The sequence below is a fragment of the Pelodiscus sinensis genome, chromosome 3 (assembly GCF_052426305.1).
Source record: "Pelodiscus sinensis isolate ZL-2025 chromosome 3, ASM5242630v1, whole genome shotgun sequence".
NCBI classification, from domain to species: Eukaryota; Metazoa; Chordata; order Testudines; family Trionychidae; genus Pelodiscus; species Pelodiscus sinensis.
This window is the reverse complement of record NC_143054.1, coordinates 44,162,526-44,182,368: the sequence shown is the minus strand read 5'-3', so window position 1 is coordinate 44,182,368 and position 19,843 is coordinate 44,162,526. Positions and strand designations below refer to the sequence as shown.

The following is a 19,843-nucleotide window of genomic DNA, read 5'->3' as shown; positions in this document are numbered from 1 at the left end:
GTTGTGCCAGCTCCTCTGGACGTTCTGCATCATTCTGAATCATTCATTATGCTTGACTCACAGCACCTCTTTCATTACAAATTAAGCCCCACTCTGTGGTAGGCAATGGTTGTGGATACCTTAGTTGCATTTGCTGACCCCACCCCTTCCACTATGCCAGTGTTTCCGAAATGGTGTTCTGCAGAACCCTGTGGTTCCATGAAATTAAAATAAGGGTTCTGTGAGAAAATTCCATTACAGGTAGTCCCCGAGTTACGCGGATCCGACTTATGTCGGATCCACAGTTACGAACGGGGATTTTCTCGCCCCGGAGGATTCGAGCGGCGGAACGCCTGGTCCCGCCGCCCGCTTCCTCTGGGGCGAGAAAAGCTACTCCCCGTCTCCCTGGTCTGCTGCGGGAGTCAGCAGACCAGGGAGACGGGGAGCAAAGCGGCGGAGGACCTGGGGCCGAACCCGCGGCCGCTTCCAGATCAGCTGCCCCCCCCAGCAGACCAGGGAGATGTGGAGCAAAGCCCGGAGCCTGTGGTAGAGCAGGTGGGGCGCTGCCGGTTGGTCCCGCAGCACCGCTCCTTGGCGCTACTGGACCAACCCGGCAGCACCCCAGCTGCTCAGCCCCAGGAGTGCTGATTCAGCCGCTGCTGATCAGTTTCAGCAGTGGCTGAATCAGGACGCCTGGGGCAGAGCAGCTGGGGTGCTGCTGGGTTGGTCCAGTAGCGCCGAGGAGCGGCCGCGCTACTGGACCAACCCAGCAGCACCCGAGCTGCTCTACCCCAGGCGTCCCCAAGTTAGCCGCTGCTGAAACTGACCAGCGGCTGACTACAGGAAGCCCAAGGCAGAGTTGCTCTGCCCCAGGCTTCCTGGAATCAGCTGCTGATCAGTTTCAGCAGCAGCTGACTTGGGGACGCCTGAGGTTGTTAAGTTGAATCTGTATGTAAGTCAGAACTGGTGTCCAGATTCAGCAGCTGAATCTGGATGCCAGTTCCGACTTACATACAGATTCAACTTAAGAACAAACCTACAGTCCCTGTCTTGTACGTAACCCGGGGACTGCCTGTACAATAACATTTTATGATAAAAAAATATTTAAGCATTTATGAATTTTATTGAAAACAATTTTCATTTGTTTGCCATGATAAGCGTCCCTGTGTAATGCCAGCTTAGGCAGAGAGTGGGGACGATGTCACTACTCAGCACTGCGCGCACAGTCAGTCAGTGGTGCAATCGCCTGTTATATACCACTGTAAATCCCCATATTCACTCTCAAGGAGCGTGGATCACATGGGTGACTGAATACGAATATACTAGCACCGCATTAGACAAAATCGAAGCTTCAGCTGTCAAACCAGTTGCTTGTATGGGAATACACAGGCAGTGTTCTCGTGAATACTTTACTTCAGTATAGTCGTGTGATTTCTTGTTTTTAAATTTTTTTAAAATTCTTGTTTTAAAAAATATAAATTGACTATGATAGATTAATATGCATATCTACAATACATAACAATAATACTTTGGTCAATAATAATAATATGACATATTAATAGTATCTACACATAGAGTTTAAATTGTTGATACCAAAATTCCCCATGGATCATTGGCTAAAGGAAGGAACTTTAAAGAAAAAAGTGAATACTTCAAACACTCCATATATAAGACTGTTATTAGGGGTTCCGCAAAATTCTGTTGAGTTTTAAAGGGTTCTGTGGCCAAATAAAATTGGGAAACACTGTACTAACCATTGAAACCCCAGGAAGCTTTGAAGAAACCATGATTTCACAAAGATTTATTTGGGTAGGTGCCATCAGTGTTTAATCTGTAATTAAAGATGTGCCAAGGCCAAGCAGTTATATGCTAGGGCTCAAGCTATGTGGGTTTTTGTTGGTGGTGGTTTGGTTGGTTGGTTGGTTGGTTGGTTTGGTTTACATTCATCACTGAGATAGTAAACTCAGAGGAGGTGGGACTATGAACTACCAAGTCTTGCAATCTCAGGACTCAGCCCCAGCACAAATTAAGCTCTGGGTGCAATTGATAATTAATGTACTCCTACCATGTGCAGCATGGCGGAAAGGTGACTTCGTGGGTAGAACACTGGGCACTCAAGAGTAGCATTCATTTTTTGATTCAGCCATATACTTTCTGTGTGATCTTACTTAAGCTACACTATACCTCAGTTCCCCTTTACTGAACTGGGGTTAAGGTTCCCTATGTCCCAGAAATGTAGTGAAGACAAAATTCCACGAGGGCTATATAAATACTCCAGTAGAGGGTGCTAGAAAGGACAAGTCCAGATATATCCTCAAAATATTATTCTTCAGCAAACATGAGTGCTTTCCAAGTGATTTAAAAGGACATGATTCCTACTTGGGAAGACCTTGCAATCATTAAACATGAGAGATGAAGGTGACACACAGTAGGTATAGGGATGGGGAGTAAGACAAGAGTTGCAGGAATACAGTAGTACACCATTTTAGACATATGCATTTTAGACATATGTCCGTGGTGGTTCTGTTAACATTTGTTTTTTATTTTTTTTTACATTTTTTTATATAACAAGCCAGATCCTGTCCAACATTAAGATTGTTTTAAGTGCCACTGGAAAATCCTCTCTGCCTATTGGAATCCTCAGATGGTGTGACACAGAATTGTTTTCGTTAGTTCTACTGTGTGGCATAGCATGGAACGATCCCGGGGAAATGATGTGGCTGGAAGTCCCTTATGCCCCAGTGATATCCAACTGCAGAAGGCCATTGGCAGTTACTATTTACTAGTCTACAGCCTGGTGGATGGACAAGCCAGGAATAGTTGGTTACAAAAGGCACCTTTCTACCCATCCCACTCCTTCAAATACTCCAAATACAGATGAGAATCTGGTCCACTCAATAGGTTTCACTCACTTAGTGAGAATTTTCAGAAAACTGTAGTGACTTGACATATTGATGGAAATGCATATGAATCTATGTATTAGGAAGAGTAAATGCTTTACTTTGTGGTACCTATTTTTCTTAAGTAAGCGGTGCATTGTTTAACAAGCAACTGTAACTAGGGTTTGAGTAGGTGAAATGGGTGGGGGTAAGCTATACCTTGTGCCCAAATGTCTTAGAAAGCTTCTCTCCTTTGGGTGGGAAGAGTAAAATGGTGAAGTCCACCAATACATCCATGCCAAGGTCACATAAATGGATGAGGAGTTTCTCTCAGAAGAGGTGCTATAGATAATGGATTGGGCCAGTCTTGGCATTGGAAGCCTTCTCTATGCATTTACTGATGCTAGAGTACAACAATCTTCTCTTATACTTTGGCATTTTACCCCTCGATGGTAACACAGCAACAGGACAGAAGGTCAAATCCTGACTCCCATTCTATCTGTGATAATTATATGGCTCTCATCATTGTTTATTGAGTTTGCAGATGATGCCAAGATGTGGAGAAATTAGAGAAGGTCCAGAGAAGAGCAACAAGAATGATTAAAGGTCTAGCAAACATGAGTTATGAGGGAAGACTGAAAGAATTGGGCTTGTTTAGTTTGGAAAAGAAAAGACTGAGAAGGGACATGATAGCAGTTTTCAAGTATCTAAAAAAGGTGTCACAAGGAGAAGGGAGAAAAACTGTTCTCCTTGGCCTCTAAGGATAGGACAAGAAGCAATGGTCTTAAACTGCAACAAGGGGGCTGTGTCTACACTGGGCCACTTATTCTGGAAAATCAGCCGCTTTTCCGGAGTAAGCTGCAAGCTGTCTACACTGGCCCCTTGAATTTCCGGAAAAGCAACGATGCTCTACTGTACAAAATTAGCCGCTATTCCAGAAAAACTATTCTGCTCCTGCTCGGGCATAAGTCCTTATTCCGGAACACTGTTCCGGGAAAGGGCCAGTGTAGACAGCCCAGTAGTCTTTTCCGGAAAAGCGTGTCTACATTGGCCACAGACGCTTTTCCGGAAAAAGGGCTTTTTCGGAAAAGCAGCCTGCCAATGTAGATGCTTCTTTTCCGGAAAAACTGAAAACGGAATAGTATTCCGTTTTAAGCAGTTCCGGAATTTCATGCCAGTGTTGACACAGCCCGGAGGTTTAGGTTGGACATTAGTAAAAACTTCCTAACTGTCAGGCTACATCTACACTGGCATGATCTTGCGCAAGAACTCTTTTGCGGAAGAGTTCTTGTACAAAAACTCTTCCAGAAGAGAGTGTCTACACTGGCATGTGCATTTGCACAAGAGATGTGCTTTTGCACAAGAGCATCCATACCAGTGTGGAAGTTCTCTTGCACAAAAAAGCTCTGATGGCCGTTTTAACCTTAGGGCTTTCTTGCTTAAGAAATTCATGTTGCCTGTCTACACTGGCCCTTTGCGCAAGAACAGTTGCACAAGAGGGCTTATTCCTAAGCGGGAGCATCAGAGTTCTTGTGCAAGAAAGCACTGATTTCATACATTAGAATGTCAGTGTACTTGCACAAGAACCCGCGGCCAGTGTAGACAGGCAGCAAGTTTTGCGCAAAAGCAGCTGCTTTTGCGCAAGATTGCGCTGATGTAGACACAGCCTCAGGGTGGTTAACCACTGGAATAAATTGCCTAGGAAGATTGTGGAATCTCCATCTCTGAAGATATTTAAAAGCAGGTTAGATAGACATCTACCAAGGATGGTCTAGTGATGCTTGGTCTTCCCTGTCCTTGGGCAGGGGACTGGACTCGATGATCCCTTAAGGTCCCTTCCAGTTCTAGGATTCTATGCGTCTATGATTGTAGAATCTGAACACCTCCCAGTCTCTAATGGATTTAACTTCACAACACTCAGGTAAAGTGGAAGTGGGGAAGTCAGGCACAGAGAGATTCAATGGCTTGCCCATTGTCACATGGGAAGCCTTTGGTAGAGCAATGAACTGAGTCGTAGGTAGTTCCCTAAGTATTAGCTTTCCTCTTGATGGGGTCTTTGCCACTGAGTTGAATGGAGTCAAGCTGTCCCTTAAATCTGTGAAGATGAGTGACTCTTCACAAAAAATGCTTGAGTTCATTGTATGCAGTGGATTTTTTAAAAGGTTAATTTAATTATAATGCAAATTGCTATACTTATATCTTTCATGCTTTAAATAAATATTAAGACAGGGATTTGGTTCAGTAAGAACTCAGGAAAGAGTACCATGTACCTAAACCAGTATTATGTTTGGATGTCTCCCATTTTGGACAGATTGGGATTATAGTAAGGCTATTGCTGATGAGTGTTGATGTACCTCAGGAGGCTCAATACAGAAATAAGACCAAGAGTGGCATTGCAAGCTCCCCTGAACAACTCCCTTCTCAACTGTATGAACCCTGCTCTGGAGATACTTCTTGTGGAAGTGCAAGAATTCTGTGTCCATTCATTATCTGAAAAATGTTAGCTGGTGACATTTGTTTTTGAGATGTGGAGCTGTTCTCTAGGAACGGAACTCAATTTACACAAGTCACTTATAGTAATTGTTCTTGGTCACCACTGCCATGAGGAAGAGATATGTTCCACTGTGAGGTTTGCAAAGAAATCTTCATGTTCTGAGTAAAACTCAGTGACAGAATCATGATCTATGTTTGAACCATTAATCAGTGAAGGGCTCATTATCCCATTACTAGTTCCCCCACCAGGATCCCTTGTCTTGTGGGGAGAAGGTTATTTATATATTTTTGGAATGTCAATACAGTTATGTTATGGGAGTCCACAACACTATTGTGATGACGATGACCTGTATTTACTTAAATTCTTAGTGGCAGAAAGAAACATACACTGTGGATGGTGGAGAGAGGCTGAATCAGGCTGTATTTTGTTCATCTGGGACAAATAATACAGTTATAAACAGTTTCTCTCAGAGAGGCTAGCATGAGGCTGGATGGATGAGAAAGCCCTTTCCAGGAGCTTGCCCAATATTTCCCTTGCACATCTGTGTTTACATTTAAGAGACAAGTTTGTTCCCTTAATTTTAAAAGTCAGGCAAGCAAAGGAAACCTAACCCCCTTAGATGGCAGAGAAAGAGAGAGAGAGGGGAGGAGGAGGAGGAGAAGGAGGGGTCACTTTAAAGGGCCTCAGAGCTCAGATACCAGCCTCTTTTATTCACTGTGACAGCAAAGGGTCACGCTGGAAACCTCACAATTGCTGGGACTTGTCAGGAGGCCTCTGATCTCTCTCTCTCACTCTCTCTTTCTCATTCTCTCTCTCCTCATTCTTCCTAGGAACCAACATTCCTACTGACACCTGGTTGGACAGCTGTAGACAGCACATTGCTGAGGAAGGTAAGGTTGCTCCTGCTGCTGTACATGCTGGTCATATTCATAGTGTTTCTAAGATAGGGTTTTTTTCTGTATCTAGAACATTTGTCCATTTGGACCTGGACTGTCCTTTGGCGTGAATTATTCCTCAGCTAAACTCAATGTGACCTCTTCTGTCTATGGAAAGGCAAAATGCTGTAGAAAGCAAAGCATCTGAGGCTTGCAAAACTTATAAATAAAATTAGGATATTTTCATGGTATATTGGTTGATATGTTTCTTTGCTTTTACATTAGCTGTAACTTAACTCAGTAGCTGCTTATGAAATAAACTAACTCATTACATTTCTATTGATAGAAAAGTATATGGCAAGGAAAATTGGAGAATTATTTTAATAACAAGCGATATTTAAAATTATTGGATCTAAAATTATTTTCAATTGTTTTCATAAACCAAATGGCACATGTGTTAAAGTTTATGAAGTTTAAGTATCTCTGAAACTGTTTAAAGCAACAGTTATGGTAGCCAAGATAATATTGTCTAACCATCTATAAAGTTTGTGAATAGAGTATGTAAACATATCCAAAGTTTGGTATCTTTTTCAGTATGAAAGAATGAAATATAGAGAGTATTCTCTGTATTTAAATAGGTTGCAAACTGTCATTTGAAACAATAAAGTGTGTCCAAAATGGCAAATACACCTTAAATTGAACCTGTCTTAAAATGGCAAGCTGCTGTGTGAGTGTTACTATTCCTAGAACTGTCTCTGATAGGTTTCAACAGATGCAGCTCTTGGAATGCAGCCGGGTGGGCAGGGAGAAGGGGAGCAGCTGACCCCCCTCTTTGGCAAGGAGACATTTTGGAATCTCAGCTCATTCTGGCATGCAATGACACCGAGACACTGATGTTTTCAGCACACATGGGCCTCTCTCGCACTGCACACGATCATCACACAGCAGGGGGAAATAAGGCTAGTTCGTAGCAGAACTAACCATTGATTTCTATAATTAAAATGCTGACTTATTATAAACTGCACACTTTAGGGGAGTTGGATACAATGATATTTTACAAAGAAATATTATTGGAGAGGTTTAGTTATTTTAAAAAAATCTAGTAAATAATGTCATTTCTTATTTTATCATTACATAGCATTCCTCCATGTTCTGTCCTTGCCTGTGGGGTTAGGATCAGAATTTGAGGAAATTGTGTAAAAATGCAAGAAAATAATGTAACTTAGGTATAATGCTGTATTTCAGTGGTCCCCAACGCGGTGCCCGCGGGCGCCATGGCGCCCGCTGGGGCATTCGTGGGCGCCCGCCGACAACCTGGGCCAGCCCCGCCCCTGGCGCACGGGAGGCGCCATCCCCAGGTGCGCAACACGCACCAGTGCTGGGTGCGCTGCGCTCGGGCGGCCCCAGCCCCGGGGCACATGCAGGCGCTTGGGCGCGCGGTGCTCGAGCGGCGCCGGTGCCGGCCCCAGGCGTGTGAGTGGCCCCCACCTCCTGGGTGCCCGGCGCGTGAGTGGCCCCACCTCCCGGACGCCCGGGAGCCTCTGAAGGTTGGGGACCACTGCTGTATTTGTTTAGAGTCACTGGCTCTTCCGTTCTATTAATCAAGACCACAACCTTTCTTTAATAATGTCTATTTGCATATATTTTGTAACTGAAATAACTCCTCTGAAGGACACACAGGGCCTTCTCCCACTGAATTCTGCCAGAGTTTGAGCACTGACTCTAATGAGAGCAGGAATTTAGCCAAAGTTTATATGCATAATTTAAACAATCTACCATTATGTGAAAGTGAAGAATTATCTTTACACTGAGAAATGGCTTCTTAAAACTAATAATACCTGTTGCTAAATCTGTATCAATTTGCACATGTTCTTTTACAAAACAATGTTAGGCTTTTTTCAGAAAATCCTCAATAATTGATGCTGAAATTATAAGCACCGTAATTTCAAATTATGGACAATATAATATAGAGTTAGGAAAGCTTTCAAAATAAATTATATGTAGTGGGGTATTTGTGAAAATGACATGAAAATAGTATTCCACAAGCCTAATAAATCTAGAGTCCTAGTCCTGGAAGCACTTAGGTTCAAATCCTCAGTTTAAAAATACAGAAAACCATGCCTAAAATACAATTTCCACCAATAAATTTCATACTCTTTATTTGTGGAAAACTTTTCCCATTTTTAATTTCTGTGTGTCAGTCTGAACTCACATCACTCCTAAATTGGGAATAGCACTTCTGAAAGCAATAATAGAATCCGAACTGTGTTTTTTTCCTAAATATATTATAGCTCTGGGTCCTGTCTTTAAAATATTATTCTATTTTTTTAAAGTTTATACTTAGACAAACTCATTTTAGTTCTGAGAAATAGAAACTATTCTAAATTTGGATTTAGGGAACTCTTACAATGCCACTGAATATACCTCCTAAGCACATTATTGGAGAAATTTGATTTTTGTGATCTTGTTATGAACAACAGTTAATTTTAAATGCCTTCTTGATATATAACTATAATTCCAGAAGAATCATATTCAGATTCATTATTAGCAACCACACTCCAATGCAGACTAATAAAACACACAATTTTAAGTCTCCAAGCCGTAGTAAGATATGTTACGTTGTGTTCTGTTCTTAAAGAGGCTTCCATTATCAGTGGGATGTTAAATATTTATCACTGAAATGTAATGCTAAACTTTACCATTGTATTTTTTAGTGAGCACTTGGCTGTGATACTCCATTGCAGTCATGGCGCCTAAAAAGAAGAATGTCAAAAAGAACAAAGGCGATATCAATGAGATGACTATAATTGTGGAGGATGGTCCACTAAGTAAACTAAATGGCTTGAATGGCATCTTAGACGGAGGGAATGGTTTCAGCTGCATCTCAGCTGAGGTGTCTGATTCTTCATATAGCCCAAATCTCTTGGAAGGGCTAAGCAGAATGAGGCAGGAAAATTTTCTTTGTGACTTGATGATTGGTACCAAAACCAAATCGTTCAGTGTTCACAAGGTGGTAATGGCTTCATGCAGCAACTACTTTCATAACATCTTAAAAAAAGATCCATCTACTCAAAGAGTGGATCTCAATGATGTATCCCCATTGGGCCTAGCCACTGTTATCACCTATGCTTATACTGGAAAACTCACTCTCTCTCTCTACACAATAGGCAGTATCATTTCCACAGCAGTCTATCTTCAGGTTCACACCCTTGTAAAGATGTGCTCTGAGTTTTTGATGCAAGAAATCAGTGTTGAGAACTGCATGTATATTGCCAATATTGCAGAGACCTATGGACTAAAAAATACCAAGGAAGCAGCACAGAAATTTATTAGAGACAACTTCATTGAGTTTTCCGAAACAGATCAGTTCTTAAAACTTACTTTTGATCAGATCAATGAACTCCTTGCAGATGACGATTTGCAGTTGCCTTCTGAAATTGTTGCGTTCCAGATTGCAATAAAATGGCTGGAATTTGACCAAAAAAGAGCAAAGTATGCTGCAGATCTCTTGGGCAATATTCGTTTTGGTACCATCTCTGCTCAAGATCTAGTCAATTATGTTCAAAGTATACCAAGAATGATGCAAGATGCAGACTGCCATCGACTTCTGGTAGATGCCATGAACTACCACTTGCTTCCATTTAATCAGAATACACTGCAGTCTAGAAGAACAAGGATTCGAGGAGGTTTCAGAGTCCTAGTCACTGTTGGGGGCCGCCCAGCATTAACAGAAAAGTCCCTTAGCAGAGACATCTTATACAGAGATCCCGAAAATGGATGGAAGAAGCTTACTGAAATGCCTGCTAAAAGTTTTAATCAATGTGTGACTGTAATGGATGGATTTCTCTATGTTGCTGGTGGTGAAGACCAGAATGATGCCAGGAACCAGGCCAAGCATGCTGTCAGCAATTTTTGCAGGTAAATGATTATTTATAAGGGAAGAAGAAGCAGTTTCCTCATTGTGCAGGAGCAAATCCAAGCTTGAGTGCAAAATTTAGCAATACCAAATAGGATTATTAGCAGAGAAGAAAAAGGATGTTAGAGCTATTTAAAATTTTAACTGTTGCAAATGTGTGACTAACATCATGCAAAATTTCCATCCATAATCACAAATTTATAAAGAAAAACACCTCCAAATCAGAAAGTCTACCTCAAGCCAAAATTAAATGAATGATGGTTATTTAAAAATAAAAATACAGGAAAATTGTAAGTAGCATTAATGTTATGACAGAACAAATAAGGCAAGAATTCTTTAAGTTCAAGAGCTATTGATGAGTGTGGAAAACTTTGAAGAACATTTTAAAGAAATAATTCTGTTTCTTTTTTATGTTCAATATTTCATTTATTTTACTTTTTTCACAGCACAGGTTTAGAAGCAGTATCTTTATTTCTTAAATGCTATATTGTTCCTACCTGTGTCAAATACACAAAATACAGCATAGTTTCTAAAGAAGTGCAATTCCAGTGCATTGTCTTCCTAGAACTACATATGTGGCAGCAATGTAGAATACAGAGTTCAACCTAAAGTCCTGGGGTTAAATGATTTTGAAAAGGAATGTTCTACTGATATTAAAAGTGTTCTGCCTAAAAATTAATGGCACATTATAGCCCTATAAATGGACTGGTAATGGAAAAACTCATGGATCTCAGTGTATATCTAATACACTTTAAGCATAATTTGTGTGGCTGTCTTCTCTTTGAGCAGCTTCCCAGCACACACATTTGTTACTTTGCAGCTATCCACGACAGTCCTGACAGTCCCCACCCCCACATTAATGCCTAAATAATCCCTGGTAAGAGAGTGATCAGTGAGTGTACAGAGAGAACTAAATAAGCACTAATTTCCTCTGTTGTTTGGGTCATCATTTATGTGAATTTGCTAGAGCAGAATGTTGCATGTTCCCAACTCCTCCTCCTCATTATAGGCTCTGCCTGACCTTTACACAGCAGAACTCAGCCCACACGTATTTTATGAGGACTGCATGGTGGAAATTAAACAGTGCGATGAAATACCACCACAGTCACAGGAGTCCGTGTGACCCAACCTGGGTTCTATTCCTAGCTCTGCCATTGACCTTGAGCAAGTCTCTTCACTTCTCTGCACTTGTATAATTGCTTTCAAAGATAAGGGTGAAAAGTATCAGACAAGAGCTAACTCTTATTATTTACATTTCCCCTCCAAGAGGCTATCCCCATCTCCTTCTCTATGTGAGCTCTGCCCATCTGCTGGTCTCTGTACACCTCTGAAGACAGGAACATGCAGGCCTAAGAATTTATCTGCTTCACCTTTTATCCTTCCAGAGAAGTCCTGGTTTTCTATTTGTGACCTCAAAAATTATTGTTGTGGTGATGTTTAAAATTTTGAACTTCCAGTTGGTGCTACCCTGTGTGACTAACTGGGGTGTTAAGAAACAAAGATTCTAATTTCACGTAAATCTTATTTAAACTGAATAGCAGTGAAAGGGAAATGCCTAAAAGATCATGCATATTAATAGGCAGAATCAATCATACATGGAATGTTATTTGGAGATTTTTCATAATGTGAAGCTCAAGCTCTTCCTTGTTTTCCCCTGTCATGGAAAATTAAATATAATATCATAAGTATAAAACAGATTATCATCCCTTGAAATACCCTGCTTTTTCCATCTACATCATGAGCCTAGAGTTATACATAGGGCCCTATCAAATTTATAGTCCATTTTGGTCAATTTCTAAGTCATAGGATTTTACAATTTTTAAATTTCATGATTTCAGATATTTAAATCTGAAATTTCACAGCATTGTAACAATAAGGATCCTGAAACAAAAGTGGGTTGTGGGGCACTCTCAAGACTATTGTGTGCAAGGGAAAGGGGTGTTAATGGTACTACCACCTTTACTTCTGTGCTGCTGCTGGCAGTGATACTTCCTGCAGAGCTGGGTGGCCAAAGACTGGCATCTGTTGGCTGGAAGCCCAGCTCTGAAAGCAGTACTGCTGCCAGCAGCAGTGCTAGGATGACCAGATAGAAAATGTGAAAAATCAGGACAGGGAGGGGGAGAAGAGTGTATAAGAGGTACCTATATAAGAAAAAGCCCCAAATATCAGGGCTATCCCTATAAAATCAGGACATCTGTTCACCTTAAGCAGACATCTATTCACCTTAAGCAGCACAGAAGTAAGAATGGCATGTATATCATTACTTCTGGGCTGCAGTTGGTAGGTCACTGCCTTTAGGGCTTGTAATCTGGCCAGCAGCCTGTGCTCTCCAGCTATCTAGCTCTGAAGGAAATGCAGACGTAAGGATAACAATACTATCACTCCCCTACAATAACTTTGTAATCCCCCTACACTTCCCTTATGGGTTGGGGCCTCCAGTTTGTGAAAAGCTGGTCTCCCATGTGAAATCTGTACAGAATAAGGTAAAAGCACACAAAAGACCAGTTTTCATGGGGGAAACGAACTTTCACAGTCTGAGAGGCATTTTTCATGACCATGAATTTGGTAGGATCCTAGTTATAAATACTTTCTGTGTTTGATCATGTTCAATGATGATTGATAGGCACAGGACTTGCATTGCAGATCAAAGTTACAGATGAGTAGCCGTGTTGGTCTGTATCTGCAAAAACAACGAGGAGTCCTGTGGCACCTTAAACACTAAAAGATTTATTTGAGTATACACTTTTGTGGGTAAAACAACTTCACTACAAGACAGAGCTGGGGGTTAGAGGTGCCTATATAAGTAAAAGACCCAAATATCATGACTGTCTCTATAAAATCAAAAAAGCAGGACTATGCAGCACTTTAAAGACTAACAAGATGGTTTATTAGGTGATGAGCTTTTGTGGGCCAGACCCACTTCCTCAGATCAAATTGTGGAAGAAAATTGGCACAACCATATATACCAAAGGGATACCATCAGAAAAAGTGAACACATATAAAATTGACAAATCAGATTTTAGAACAGAGGGAGGATTGGGGGGGGGGGGTTAGTGTCTATGGGTATGTCTACACTACCACCCTAGTTCAAACTAGGGTAGTAATGTAGGCAAGCGGAGTTGTAAATGAAGCCCGGGATTTGAATTTCCCGGGCTTCATTTGCATCTTGCCGGGCGTCGCCATTTTTAAATGTCTGCTAGTGTGGACTCCGTGCCGCGCGGCTACGCGCGGCACATACTAGGTAGTTCGGACTAGACTTCCTAGTCCGAACTACCGTTACTCCTCGTTTCACGGACTATGTCGTTTCACGAGGAGTAACGGTAGTTCGGACTAGGAAGCCTAGTCCGAACTACCTAGTCCGTGCCGCGCGTAGCCGCGCGGCACGGAGTCCACACTAGCAGACATTTAAAAATGGCGGCGCCCGGCGAGATGCAAATGAAGCCCGGGAAATTAAAATCCCGGGCTTCATTTGCAACTCCGGTTGCCTACATTAACCACCCTAGTTCGAACTAGGGTGGTAGTGTAGGCATACCCTGTGAGATAATGATATTAGGAGTTAGTCTTTAAATTGCTGCATAGTCTTGTCTTTTGTTTGAGCAAGACCAGACTAACATGGCTACATCTCTACTACTATTTTATAAAATCAGGACATCTGGTGCGCGTCTACACAACAGGACTTAACTTGAAATAAGCTATGCAAATTGAGCTACGTCAATTGCATAACGTATTTTGAAATAGCTTATTTTGAGTTTTGGTGATGACCACACAGCACTTATTTCAAAATAAAACACTCTTCCTCCAACTTCCCTTACTCTTCATATAATGAAAGTTACAGGAGTCAGAGTAAGAAATCCTCCAGCTTGACAGTATTTTGACATTATGTCAAAATAACTGCCTGCTGCGTAGACACGGACTATGTTGTTTCCAAATAATGCTAGCTATTATGAAATAATGTTGCTTTGTAGACATAGCCCTGGTCACTTTAAGCAGTGCACAAGTAAGAATGGCATGTATATGGTACAGGCAGTCCCTGGGTTAAAATAATATAATGGAGATTGCTTATCTCCTAGAGCTGGAAGGGACATGGAGTCCAGCCTGCTGCCTTCACAGCAGGACCAAGTACCATCCCTGACAAATTTTTGCCCCAAATGGCCTCTGCAAGGATTGAACTCTCAACCCTGGGTTTAGCAGGCCAATGCTCAAACCACTGAGCTATCCCTCCCCCTTATGTTATGTACAAGATAGGGACTGTAGATTTGTTCTTAAGTTGAATCTGTATGTAAGTCGAAACTGGCGTCCAGATTCAGCCACTGCTGAAACTGACCAGCATCTGACTACAGGAAGCCCGAGGCAGAGTTGCTCTGCCCCGGGCTTCCTGGACTCAGCCACTGATCAGTTTCAACTGGCTGAATCTGGACGCCAGTTCCGACTTACATACAGATTCAACTTAAGAACCCCAGGCATCCCCAAGTCAGCTGCTGCTGCTGAAACTGATCAGCGGCTGATTCCAGGAAGCCCGGGGCAGAGCAACTCTGCCTCGGGCTTCCTGTAGTCAGCACTGGTCAGTTTCAGCAGCGGCTGACTTCAGGACGCCTGGGGCAGAGCAGCTTGGGTGCTGCTAGGTTGGTCCAGTAGTGCCCAGAATGCCGCTGAGGGACCAACTGGCAGCGCCCCAGCTGCTTTACCACAGGCGTCCGGAGAAAAGCCTGGTCTGCTGGAGGGGGAGGCACACTAGCTGCTCCCCCCCCAGCAGTCCAGGGAGATGCGGACAGCGGACTGAGATGCACCGTGGTCCCGCCGCCCAGGTCCTCTGCGGCTTTGCTCCGCATCTCCCTGGTCTGCTGGAGACCAGCAGACCAGGGAGACGTGGAGCAAAGCTGCGGAGCACGAGGGCAGCGGGACAGCCCAGACACGCCGTGGCTGTCCCGCTGCCGGTGTCCTCCGAGGCTTTGCTCCCCATCTCCCTGGTCTGCTGTCCCGCTGCCCGCGTGCTCTGCGGCTTTGCTCAGCATCTCCCTGGTCTGCTGGTCTCCAGCAGACCAGGGAGACGCAGAGCAGCTTTTCTCGCCCTGGAGGACGTGGGCGGCAGGACCGCAGCGCATCTGGGTGTCCCGCCGCTCCCGTCCTCCGGGGCGAGAAAAACCCCATTCGTAACTGCGGATCCGACATAAGTCGGATCCACGTAACTCGGGGACTGCCTGTATTATCATCCTTACTTCTACACTGCTGCTGGCTGGGAAATTTGGTTTCATCCACAAAAGCTGAGCTGTAGTGTACTTTTACTTTATTCTGTACAGATTTCACAGGGGAGACCAGTGTTTCACAAACTGCGGTCCCAACCCAAAAGGGGAGTGAGAGGAGGATAACACGGTTATTGTAGGGGAATCATGGTGTTGCTATCCTTACTTCTGTGCTGCCTTTATTGCTGGGTGGCAGGAAAGCACTGAAGTGGTTTTTACCCACTCTTATGAACTCTTATGCCCAAATAAATCTGTTATTCTTCAAGGTGCTACAGGACTCCTCTTTGTTTTTGAAGATCAAAATTAGTTTATGAGCTTCTATGTTTGGGTTTTCGTGTATTCATCAGATCCTTGACAATTTTTAAATACTCGTCTGCATCTTTGATATAATGCACTGTAAAAACTGGTTTGTACAATGACCTGATAGTATCAATAAGAATTTGCAGTAACAGTCAGAATGAAATTAATAAAACTTTCTCTTGAGTAAGGATTTTTTGCTTTAGCAAGTAGTTGCCAGGTTGGCCCTAAATATTTGAAATGCATCTTTTTACTGACATAGCAAATATACAGTTTAAAATGCTTGTATAGAACTCTGAAGATAGAAATACTCGCAAAGTGTCATATAAATTCTTAATTATTACTGCCAAAAGGCACAGTACTGCTTACACTGGCGTGTATGGCAAGATTCTAACTGATTTCAGTGGCGGCAATACTGACCTTAAACGACCACATGACCTTAAACGACCTTATGTACAGTACAACATATATTGTGTGTGAACAAATTTAATAAATATATCATTGTATTTATTATGAAGGAGCCTTATGTCACCTTTAAAGGCCAGTCATGCAAAATTTTGAGATGTGTATTACAAGACACATTTGAGGTAAACATAAATAGTAAAAAAAAAAAAAAACTTTTAAAAATATAGATGCTGTACTATAGACACACTAATCACTTTCCAAAGTTCTTAAGAGGTTGATTTTTTAAATTCAAATTACTGAAGGTAATTAGATCAAATTATGCTAGATTTTTTTGACAAAACTATTTTTGACACATTTCTTACCTTCTAAAGAATGAAACCTATTTTGTTGAAAGCTAACAAGAACGACATCTTTCAGTTCAAATGAACTGTAATAGTCAGCTAATAAAAATCGACCAGTGATTTAGAAGCCCCACGATTTTAACTATATAGAGCGGCAGATGTGACATTGTAAGGGTAGACCTTCTCATGGAAATATTTGAGTATTTTGAATGCATTAGTTATTCTCTTTTCTTAATGCTTCCAGATATGATCCTCGTTTCAACACATGGATTCACCTGGCCAATATGAATCAGAAGCGCACCCATTTTAGCCTGAGTGTATTCAATGGCCTCCTTTTTGCAGTGGGTGGTCGCAATTCTGAAGGGTGTCTGTCCTCAGTTGAATGCTATGTGCCTGCAGTTAATCAGTGGCAAATGAAGGCACCACTGGAGGTGGCAAGGTGCTGTCATGCCAGTGCAGTCATTGATGGTAGAATCCTGGTCACTGGAGGTTACATAAATAATGCTTACTCCCGCTCTGTGTGTATGTATGACCCTACCATTGACAGCTGGCAGGACAAGTCCAGCCTTAGCACCCCAAGAGGATGGCACTGTGCTGTTTCCCTTGGTGAGAGGGTCTACATCATGGGTGGGTCCCAACTGGGAGGTCGGGGTGAAAGGGTTGATGTCCTCCCTGTTGAGTGCTACAATCCTCATGCTGGCCAGTGGAGCTATGCTGCTCCCCTGCCGACTGGAGTGAGCACTGCAGGTGCTTCAACTCTTAATGGGAAAATTTACTTGGTGGGTGGCTGGAATGAAATAGAAAAGAAATATAAGAAGTGCATTCAGTGCTATAATCCAGATCTTAATGAATGGATTGAGGAAGATGAGTTGCCTGAAGCCACTGTTGGAGTATCTTGTTGTACCATTGCCATGCCCAATAACAAAACAAGGGAATCCAGGGCTAGCTCAGTATCTTCTGTGCCAGTCAGTATTTAAACATTATAATTAGGTTATAACAAGAATAAATATAAAATATTTACTTACACAGCTATGTGGTTAACCCTTTAAGTAGCCTTCTCTTCTCATGTGGGAGGGAGGGGAGAAATTACAATTGTAAAAAATTTATTTTACAAAACTGGCCAATTTTCATGATCTCTATAAGACATGGTATGAAAAAACATCTTTAAGATACAGTGAATTTACTTAGTGGAAATAGAATGTTATGCCACATTTAGAACAGGAACTCATTCCTGTTCCTAGCTTTGCCACAGACTTGCTGTGTTACCTTTTGCAAAACGCTTCCTCGTCCTCCTTTCATCATCTGCAAAATAGGGACAATAATCAATTAATGTTTTTAAAATGCTTTAAGACCTTGGGATAAAAGGCACAAGGGAAGAGCCAAGTATTATTAATAAATCTCCACAAGTTAGTAATATGCCATAGCATCATAAACTTGGTCAGTTTTGTTCTATTTTATAGATTGTATATATTGCAAAAGATACTTAATGACAATTTATTGCACATATCAAATATGAAATATACATTTTTCCCTTCTGAGCTGTGATGTCCATAAACAAATCTTGAAAACACTCTCTCTCTCTCTCTCTCTCTCTCTCTCTCTTTCCGACACTAAATTAGGGATGGACATTAAGCGGCCTGTGGGCTGTATGCATTTTGCCAGTCTTATCCCTCAGTGGGCCACCAGATGTTTTATTACCTGCACATCTGCAGGTGCGGCCACTTCCAGCACCCATTGGCTGTGGACTGCTATTCCCAGCCAATGGGAGCTGCAGGAAGTGATGTCCTGGTCCATGGCACTTCCCACAGTTCCCATTGGCTGGAAACAGCAATCCACAGTCAATGGGAGCTGCGAGCAGCCATACTTGCAGATGCTCAGGTAAATAAAGCATCTGGAGGCCAACCAGGGGCTAACCCTGACAAACCGAGTCTGGCCCGTGGGCTGTTTATTGCCTGTCCCTGAATTAGATTCTCTGATTTACAATGCAGACATTAAATTATTTATAGGTAGGTCTGTGACAGGGATTTCAAGAGCCAAACTATACAAATACATAAGCTTATATCCATTATGGGCCAGTCCTGAGGGCCTTGCTTAGGGCACCAGGCTACTCTGTCCCCCTCCACATACACAGGCAAGTCTATAGCTTCAGAAGGGGAGATTCCACTTCTGTTACATACTCACTGGAAACCACTCCGTGGGGACTCTGCAGGGTACAAGGTCAGCAGGAATGGAAGGGGCAAGCCTATCAATAGTCCTGCTTCTATACATCTCCACCAGCAGAAGAACACACTACACATTTGTATACTCCAAGTTTCACTGTCTTCTGTGCTGTAAAAGAAACCTAGCCTGGAGGGTTCCATATTAAGAACCTAAGGAAACAGAACTCTTACTTGGAGCCAGCTGGAGCGACTGGTGTCAAAAGCAGAGTGGATACAAAAATCATCTTTTCTGCTCAGTCCAACAAATTTCCATTGGATTAAGAAATAAGGACTAAGAAGGTTACAGGATTTGGCTCAAAGCACAGATTTGGGTGGGGAACAGTGAGTTTTAAGGTAAAACTCTGGATTGAAATGGAATCCAGACTATTAATGATGGGATGTTTGGATGCCTCCATTACCAGGCACATGCACAGTATCCTGCTTTTCCTGTCCTTACCATTGTATATCATAGAAATATAGAACTGGAAAAGACCTCAATAGGTCATCTTATCCAGTCCCCTTCACTCAAGAGAGGGCTATGTAATAACTAGATCATTCCTAACACTGTCTGTGGTGTCTTGAACACAGCTCTTCTTGGAATGTGACTTTTTACTGCGTTTGGCCAAAGATTTAGGGTGAAATCTTGTGGAAGTCAATGAAGGTGTTGTCATAGGCTTCTGCAAGGCCAGAATTTCATCCTTACTCTCTACAAATTACTCTCAAATTGCTTTCTTAGTTGCATCACTGTGCATAGGCAAGTAAACATGCAACTGCTGTTAGTTTTCATTGCCAATGAGACATGCATACCCAATTTCCTCTGAAATATGCCTCTTATTGACATCTAGACATCCTGTTATTAATAAAGATTTATACACACTTCAGCTAAGATGAATAAGCAATTAAATGACCTAAAATTATTGGGTAAGAATTCACTCAAAACAAGAACACACTCTGTCCATGTCTACACTAGGAAAGTATTTTGAAGTTACTAAATTCAACTTAACTCCTGATTTAACAAATTTAAACTAGCATGTTCACACTAGAGGGAAGTCTCAAAATTAGTCCAAGGTGGGCTTCATTAATGAGGTTGTACTACATAGGACTTAAGAGTCCCAGGAAGCACTGGGAAGTGAGTAGTTCAAATTACTCTGTGAGCGTCCACATTACCTACCGTTAGTTTAAAATAACTATTTCGGAATTACTGTTATTCCTGATGAAA

General features: G+C 42.2%; 1 protein-coding gene across 1 annotated transcript; it reads left to right on the top strand.

The window, feature by feature from the left end:
• The first annotated feature begins 6,048 nt into the window (after nt 1-6,048).
• KLHL31 (kelch like family member 31) lies at nt 6,049-18,711 on the top strand. Its single transcript, XM_006137739.5, has 3 exons — nt 6,049-6,242; nt 8,942-10,145; nt 16,671-18,711. Exons 2-3 carry the CDS (start codon nt 8,974-8,976, stop codon nt 17,401-17,403), a joined length of 1,905 nt encoding a protein of 634 aa, XP_006137801.1. The 5' UTR covers nt 6,049-6,242; nt 8,942-8,973; the 3' UTR covers nt 17,404-18,711.
• The last annotated feature ends 1,132 nt before the right edge of the window (nt 18,712-19,843 follow it).

Coding starts and splice junctions, on each gene's coding strand:
- KLHL31 (XM_006137739.5), top strand. CDS start 8,974: ATGGCGCCTAAAAAGAAGAATGTCAAAAAGAACAAAGGCGATATCAAT. Junction 10,146..16,670: donor GCTGTCAGCAATTTTTGCAG/GTAAATGATTAT, acceptor TAATGCTTCCAG/ATATGATCCTCGTTTCAACA.